Source organism: Salvelinus fontinalis, unplaced genomic scaffold, assembly GCF_029448725.1.
Source record: "Salvelinus fontinalis isolate EN_2023a unplaced genomic scaffold, ASM2944872v1 scaffold_0335, whole genome shotgun sequence".
Classification (NCBI taxonomy): domain Eukaryota; kingdom Metazoa; phylum Chordata; class Actinopteri; order Salmoniformes; family Salmonidae; genus Salvelinus; species Salvelinus fontinalis.
This window is the reverse complement of record NW_026600544.1, coordinates 118,342-127,500: the sequence shown is the minus strand read 5'-3', so window position 1 is coordinate 127,500 and position 9,159 is coordinate 118,342. Positions and strand designations below refer to the sequence as shown.

Below are 9,159 nucleotides of genomic sequence, written 5' to 3'. Positions count from 1 at the left end.
GGCCGGGCGGCCAGCTCTAGGAAGAGTCTTGGTGGTTCCAAACTTCTTCCATTTAAAAATGATAGAGGACACTGTGTTCTTGGGGACCTTCAATGCTGCAGACATATTTTGTTACCCTTCCCCAGATCTGTGCCTCGACACAATCCTGTCACGGAGCACTACAGACAATTCTTTCGACCTCATGGCTTGGTTTTTGCTCTGACAGTCAACTGCAGTCAACTGTGGGAACTTATCCAGACAGGTGTGTGCCTTTCGAAATCATGTCCAATCAATTTGTAGAAACATCTCAAGGATGATCAATGGAAACAGGATGCACCTGAGCTCAATTTCAAGTCTCAGAGCAAAGGGTTATTTTTAACATTTTCTACATTGTAGAATAATAGTGAACATATCAAAACTATGAAATAACACATATGGAATCATGTAGTAACCAAAAAAGTGTTAAACAAATCAAAATCTATTTTATATTTGAGATTCTTCAAAGTAGCCACCCTTTGCCTTGATGGCAGCTTTGCACACTCTTGGTATTCTCTCAACCAGCTTCACCTTGAATGCTTTTCCAATCGTCTTGAAGGAGTTCCCACATATGCTGAGCACCTGTTGGCTGTTTTTCCTTCACTCGGCGGTCCGACTCATCCCAAACCATCTCAATTGGGTTGAGGTTGGGTGATTTTGGAGGCCAGATCATCTAATGCAGCACTCCATCACTCTCCTTCTTGGTCAAATAGCCCTTACACAGCCTGGAGGTGTGTTGGGTAATTGTCCTGTTGAAAAACAAATGATAGTCCCACTAAGCACAAACCAGATTGGATGATGTATCGCTGCAGAATACTCTGGTAGCCATGCTGGTTAAGTGTGCCTTGAATTCTAAATAAATCACTGACAGTGTCACCAGCAAAGCACCCCTACACCATCACACCTCCTCCTCCATGCTTCACGGTGGGAACCACACATTTGAAGATCATCCATTCATCTACTCTGCGTCTAACAAAGACACGGCGGTTGGAACCAAAAATCTAAATTTTGGACTCATCAGACCAAAGGACAGATGTCCACCAGTCTAATGTCCATTATTCGTGTTTCTTGGCCCAAGCAAGTCTATTTTTCTTATTGGTGTCCTTTAGCAGTGGTTTCTTTGCAGAAATTCAACCATGAAGGCCTGATTCACGCAGTTTCCTCAGAACAGTTGATGTTAAGATGTGTCTAACAGTTTAACTCTGTGAAGCATTTATTTGGGCTGCAATTTCGAGGCTGGCAACGCTAATGAACATATCCTCTGCAGCAGAGGTAACTCTGGGTCTTCCTGTTCTGTGGCGGTCCTCGTGACAGACATTCATCATAGCGCTTGAAGCAACTTTCAAAGTTCTTGACGTTTTCCGTATTGATTGATCTTCAAGTCTTAAAGTAAAGATGGACTGTTGCTTCTCTTTGCTTATATGAGCTGTTCTTGCCATAATATGGACTTGGTCTTTTACCAAATATGGCTATCTTCTGTATACCACCCCTACCATGTCTCAACACAACTGATTGGATCAAATGCAATGAGGAAATAATTTCCACAAATTAACTTTTAACAAGGCACACCTATTAATTGAAGTGCATTCCAGGTGACTACCTCATGAAGCTGGTTGAGAGAATTCCAAGAGTCTGCAAAGCTGCCATCAACGAAAAGGGTGGCTACTTTGAAGAATCTCAAATATAAAATAGATTTGGATTTGTTTAACACTTTTTTTGGTTACTACATGATTCCATATGTGTTATTTCATAGTTTTGATGTCTTCACTATTATTCCAAAATGTATAAAGTAGTAAAAATAAAGAAAAACCCTGGAATGAGTAGATGTGTCCAAACTTTTGACTGGTACTGTATTTCAATTTATATTTTTTTACTAAATTTGCAAACATTTCTAAAAAAACCTATTTTCCACTTTGTCATTATGTGGTATTGTGTGTAGATTGATGAGGGAAAAAAGGGAAGGAGTCTGAATACTTTCCCAAATGCACTGTATATCCATTCTCTCTCTCTCTCTCTGTGTGTGTGTGTGTGTGTGTGTGTGTGTGTGTGTGTGTGTGTGTGTGTGTGTGTGTGTGTGTGTGTGTGTGTGTGTGTGTGTGTGTGTGTGTGTGTGTGTGTGTGTGTGTGTGTGTCAGTCCCAGTGTATTTCCTCTCCAGCAATATGATCAGGTAGGTGATTGATGCGTCTCTAACTCCTCCATAGTGATTGATGTGTCTCTCTACCAGTGTAAGGTAGGTAACTCCTCCTCCATAGTGATTGATGTGTCTCTCTACCAGTGTAAGGTAGGTAACTCCTCCTCCATAGTGATTGATGTGTCTCTCTACCAGTGTAAGGTAGGTAACTCCTCCTCTATAGTGATTGATGTGTCTCTCTACCAGTGTAAGGTAGGTAACTCCTCCTCCATAGTGATTGATGTGTCTCTCTACCAGTGTAAGGTAGGTAACTCCTCCTCCATAGTGATTGATGTGTCTCTCTACCAGTGTAAGGTAGGTAACTCCTCCTCTATAGTAATTGATGTGTCTCTCTACCAGTGTAAGTTCGGTAACTCCTCCTCTATAGTGATTGATGTGTCTCTCTACCAGTGTAAGGTAGGTAACTCCTCCTCCATAGTGATTGATGTGTCTCTCTACCAGTGTAAGGTAGGTAATTCCTCCTCCATAGTGATTGATGTGTCTCTCTACCAGTGTAAGGTAGGTAACTCCTCCTCCATAGTGATTGATGTGTCTCTCTACCAGTGTAAGGTAGGTAACTCCTCCTCCATAGTGATTGATGTGTCTCTCTACCAGTGTAAGGTAGGTAACTCCTCCTCCATAGTGATTGATGTGTCTCTCTACCAGTGTAAGGTAGGTAACTCCTCCTCCATAGTGATTGATGTGTCTCTCTACCAGTGTAAGGTAGGTAACTCCTCCTCCATAGTGATTGATGTGTCTCTCTACCAGTGTAAGGTAGCTAACTCCTCCTCCACAGTGACAGATGTTTCCCAGCTCTGTCCCAGCTCAGCCATTAGCTGTGTGATGTTACATCACGTTAAAAGGCAGCTAATCAGGTTGCTGTTGATCCTGGGACCCCCAGTCTGTTCTAATGATGATTTATACTGCATCCCAGTCACACCATAACTACATTAAATACAGATTGTATTCCAACACAAATTCCATTAAGACTGTTCTCTATCCCCTCTTCCCTGAGTCAGTTTGCTAAATATATCTGGCTGATTACATTGTGTGTGTGTGAGAGAGAGAGAGAGAGTGTGTGTGAGTGTGTGTGTGTGTGTGTGTGTGTAGATCTATAGAGAATGAGATGGAGAGGGTAATTGCTGAGGATGGATGGATGTGTGTTGTGAAGACCAGACTCAACATGTCGAGAGCTGCTGTGTGTGTGAGTATGTGTTTGCGTGTGTGTTTTTTGGGAGGAGGGGTGTACTTTACGAGGTGTGTGTGAGTAATGCACTCTGTTTCATTGGCATGTTTGCCAAGGTTTGGATGATGATACAAAGATACAAAGATACAACGCTACAAAGATACAATGATACAATGATACAAAGATACAAAGATACAAAGATACAAAGACACAACGCTACAAAGATACAAAGATACAAAGATACAAAGATACAATGATACAATGATACAAAGATACAAAGATACAACGCTACAAAGATACAATGATACAATGATACAAAGATACAAAGATACAAAGATACAAAGACACAACGCTACAAAGATACAAAGATACAAAGATACAAAGATACAATGATACAATGATACAAAGATACAACGCTACAATGATACAATGATACAAAGATACAATGATACAAAGATACAAAGATACAAAGATACAATGATACAATGATACAAAGATACAAAGATACAACGCTACAATGATACAATGATACAATGATACAACGCTACAAAGATACAATGATACAATGATACAAAGATACAAAGATACAAAGATACAAAGACACAACGCTACAAAGATACAAAGATACAAAGATACAAAGATACAATGATACAATGATACAAAGATACAAAGATACAAAGATACAATGATACAATGATACAAAGATACAAAGATACAACGCTACAATGATACAATGATACAAAGATACAATGATACAAAGATACAAAGATACAAAGATACAAAGATACAAAGATACAATGATACAAAGATACAAAGATACAAAGATACAAAGATACAAAGATACAATGATACAATGATACAATGATACAAAGATACAAAGATACAATGATACAATGATACAAAGATACAAAGATACAAAGATACAAAGACACAACGCTACAAAGATACAAAGATACAAAGATACAAAGATACAATGATACAATGATACAAAGATACAAAGATACAAAGATACAAAGATACAAAGATACAATGATACAATGATACAATGATACAATGATACAATGATACAAAGATACAATGATACAATGATACAATGATACAAAGATACAAAGATACAATGATACAAAGATGCAATGCAGTTCAGTTCATGTGGTTCTGTCCCCGTTTTTACCATTATTTCCACCTTCTCCCATTCACACACAACTCTGTTTTCAATTCAATTCAAGGAGCTGGCATTATTGGAGCTGGCATTACTGGCTGGCATTCAAGGAGCTGGCATTATTGGAGCTGGCATTACTGGCTGGCATTCAAGGAGCTGGCATTATTGGAGCTGGCATTACTGGCTGGCATTCAAGGAGCTGGCATTATTGGCATGGGAAACATATGTTACATTGCCAAAGCAAGTGAAGTAGATCATTAAAAAAAAAGTTAGATAAACAATTAACACTGAGTCTCTACATAGTCAAAGCTTTCCTTAATGTTGGGTCTGTCACAGTTCTCTCTCGCACAATCTTGTCCTCTCTCTCACACAACCTCCTTCTCTCACACAGGAAGGGAGGGAGAGAGACGAGGGAGAGAGGGAGGGAGAGAGACGAGGAAGGGAAGGAGTGAGGGAGAGAGGGAGGGAAGGAGTGAGGAAGAGAGGGAGGGAGAGAAAGGGAGGGAGAGAGGGAGGGAAGGAGTGAGGGAGAGAGAGAGGGAAGGAGTGAGGGAGAGAGGGAGGGAGAGTGAGAGAGAGGGAAGGAGTGAGCGAGAGAGGGAGGGAGGGAGAGAGAGAGGGAGGGAGAGAGTGAGAGAGAGAGGGACGGAGTGAGGGAGAGAGGGAGGGAAGGAGTGAGGGAGAGAGGGAGGGATAGAGAGGGAGGGAAGGAGTGAGGGGGGAGAGGGAGGGAAGGAGTGAGGGAGAAAGGGAAGGAGAGAGAGAGAGAGAGAGAGGGAGGGAGAGAGAGCGAGCGAGAGAGAATGAGAAAAGTAATGAAGGGGTGGAATGTTGGAAGTGATTGACAGCTGTCTTACCGGAAGAGGGGGGTTGGTGTCTGAGCAGGTATGAGTCATTGTGGGGGCGGGGCTCCAGGCGGGAGTGGGAGGAATTATTCTCCAGCAGGGGCACCTGGCACTCCCTGAATGATGGAGAGGAGGAGGAGGAGGAGGAGGGGCATAGGGATGAAGAGGGAGGGGCAGAGGGGGGGAGGAGGGAGGAGGTAGGGGGGATGGTGCGACCTGGAGGATGAAGAAAAGAGAAAGGGAAGGAGGGAAGGAGGGAAAGAGGGAGAGAGGGAAGGAGGGAAGGAGGGAGAGAGGGTTAGACATACTGATGGACTGATGATCAACTGAGGAACACTAAAAAGAGGCACACACACCACACACTAAATGTGGTTTGATGAGTTTGTGGTCTTCATGACTGAAGGTCACATTTGTCTTGGTTCCCAGCTGTTTCCACCTCAGCACACACACACTCACACACACACACACACACACACACACACACACACACACACACACACACACACACACACACACACACACACACACACACACACACACACACACACACACACACACACACACACACACACACACACACACACACACACACACACCCCATCTCAGCAGCTTTACATAGTTGGGCCATGGGACGGAGGAGTTTTTGGACACATTGAGGCTGGTCCTTTACACTAGAGAGAGGGACAGGAGATAGGACACATTGAGGGTGGTCCTTTACACTAGAGAGAGGGACAGGAGATAGGACACATTGAGGCTGGTCCTTTACAATAGAGAGGGGGACAGGAGATAGGACACATTGAGGCTGGTCCTTTACACTAGAGAGGGGGACAGGAGATAGGACACATTGAGGCTGGTCCTTTACACTAGAGAAGGGGACAGGAGATAGGACACATTGAGGCTGGTCCTTTACACTAGAGAGAGGGACATGAGATAGGACACATTGAGGCTGGTCCTTTACACTAGAGAGAGGGACAGGAGATAGGACACATTGAGGCTGGTCCTTTACACTAGAGAGAGGGACAGGAGATAGGACACATTGAGGCTGGTCCTTTACACTAGAGAGAGGGACAGGAGATAGGACACATTGAGGCTGGTCCTTTACACTAGAGAGGGGGACAGGAGATAGGACACATTGAGGCTGGTCCTTTACACTAGAGAGGGGGACAGGAGATAGGACACATTGAGGCTGGTCCTTTACACTAGAGCGAGGGACAGGAGATAGGACACATTGAGGCTGGTCCTTTACACTAGAGAGAGGGACAGGAGATAGGACACATTGAGGCTGGTCCTTTACACTAGAGAGAGGGACAGACAGTAGGATTTACAAGTCTATTCTCCACAGGTTTGGAATCAAGGACAAGGAAATCTAATAGTTTCTATATAGAGATATCTCATGATGTAGAATAATTATAATTCTGTAATATTCACAGCTCAGTCTATCAACAACGTTGGTTAAATGAGGTCAGTTAGTCGAGTCCAAAGACACAGCAGGACTAGAGTCATTACCGGCTACTAATTAAACCCACTTTATTATTGTCCCTTTATGACTGTGATAATCAGTTATTTTTGTATTATTTCATTCCAGTTTTTAATGATAGCCTTGGGCCAGCCAGCAGCAGGGACATTGTTTTTCAAACACTCCTGTCAATAAAGCTATTATTATTTTGAATCTCAGGAGAACACGTTGTCCTTCACCTTCAAGAAGTAGAGAGAACAGAGAAAAGTATTGTAGAGACGGATATGAGGAAAGAGAGTGAATGTCTCCTGACTGCGTGCGTTTGAAGAGTTAATGCGGTAAGTAGGAAAGGTAGAGTACATGACGTTCTCTTGTGGCTTTACACTCTCTGGAAAGTAACCATCCATTTACTTTCATCTCACTCACTACTCTCTCTATCTCCTTTTGTACAAGAGCGAAGGAGAGAGATAGACGGAAAGAGAACCCAGAGACCCCGAGGCACAAAAGAACAGATAGGAGCACTCATTCTATCCTTACCCTCTCTCTCTCTCTCTCTCTCTCTCTCTCTCTGTCCGTAGGAATGCAGTTGTCTCACAGTAAGGACACTGAGATCCACATGAAAGCAAAGCTGCTCAGTATTGATCTTGTGTTGTTATTGTTGTTGTTATTGTGCTCTATGGTTTTCAGTTTTCACCACAGCATTGCATTGATCATTCATTTTCTTCTGAATCTCACAAACTCACATTGATACACTGCAATAACTAACTGTCCTACAGAAACAGAGAATAAGAGAAGAGAGAGAGAGAAAGATATTATATATATATATATATATGATATATATATATATATACTGTATATATACTGTTTACATACACTTAGGTTGGAGTCATTGAAACTTTTTTTTCAACCACTCCACACATTTCTTGTAAACAAACTATAGTTTTGGCAAGTCGGTTAGGACATCTACTTTGTACATGAAACAAGTAATTTTCCCAACAATTGTTTACAGACAGATTGTTTCACTTATAATTCACTGTATCACAATTCCAGTGGGTCAGAAGTTTACACACACTAAGTTGACTGTGCCTTTAAACAGCTTGGAAAATTCCCGAAAATGATGTCATGGCTTTAGAAGCTTCTGATAAGCTAATTGACATAATTTGAGTCAATTGGAGGTGTACCTGTGGATGTATTTCAAGGCTTACCTTCAAACTCAGTGGCCTTTTGCTTGACATCATGGGAAAATCAAAAGAAATCATGCAAGACCTCAGAAAAATAATTGTAGACCTCCACAAGTCTGGTTCATCATTGGGAGCAATTTCCAAATGCCTGAAGGTACCACATTCATCTGTACAAACAATAGTACGCAAGTATAAACACCATGGGACCACGTAGCTGTCATACCGCTCAGGAAGGAGATGCGTTCTGTCTCCTAGAGATGAACGTACTTTGGTGCGAAAAGTGCAAATCAATCCCAGAACAACAGCAATGGACCCTGTGAAGATGCTGGAGGAAACAAGTACAAAAGTGTCTATATCCACAGTAAAATGAGTCCTATATCGACATAACCTGGAAGGCCGCTCAGCAAGGAAGAAGCCACTGCTCCAAAACCGCCATAAAAAAGACAGACTATGGTTTGCAACTGCACATGGGGACAAAGATCGTACTTTTTGGAGAAATGTCCTCTGGTCTAAAGAAACAAAAGTAGAACTGTTTGGCCATAATGACCATTGTTATGTTTGGAGGAAAAAGAGGGAGGCATGCAAGCCAAAGAACACCATCCCAACCGTGAAGCACGGGGGTGGCAGCATCATGTTGTGGGGGTGCTTTGCTGCAGGAGGGACTGGTGCACTTCACAAAATAGATGGCTTCATGAGGAAGAAAAATTATGTGGATATATTGAAGCCACATCTCAAGACATCAGTCAGGAAGTTAAAGCTTGGTCGCAAATGCGTCTTCCAATTGGGAAATGACCCCAAGCATACTTCCAAAGCAAAATGGCTTAAGGACAACAAAGTCAAGGTATTGGAGTGGCCATCACAAAGCCCTGACCTCAATCCTATAGAACATTTGTGGGCAGAACTGAAAAAGCGTGTGTGAGCAAGGAGGCCTACAAACCTGACTCAGTTACACCAGCTCTGTCAGGAGGAATGGGCCAAAATTCACCCAACTTATTGTGGGAAGCTTGTGGAAGGCTACCCGAAACGTTTGGCCCAAGTTCAACAATTTAAAGGCAATGCTACCAAATACTAATTGAGTGTAATGTAAACTTCTGACCCACTGGGAATGTGATGAAAGAAACAAAAGCTGAAATAAATCATTCTCT

At 42.4% G+C, this 9,159-nt stretch overlaps 1 protein-coding gene across 1 annotated transcript in view; it reads right to left on the bottom strand.

Annotated features, from left to right (window-relative positions):
* LOC129845671 (teneurin-2-like) overlaps positions 1-5,669 on the bottom strand; it is a gene marked incomplete at its 5' end in the record, with an annotated part of 82,907 nt that extends 77,238 nt beyond the window's left edge. Inside the window, one exon of the mRNA XM_055913542.1 lies at positions 5,390-5,669. Coding sequence (XP_055769517.1) covers positions 5,390-5,669 — 280 coding nt within the window. The remainder of the gene's footprint in view (positions 1-5,389) is intronic.
* Between the last annotated feature and the right edge of the window lie 3,490 nt (positions 5,670-9,159).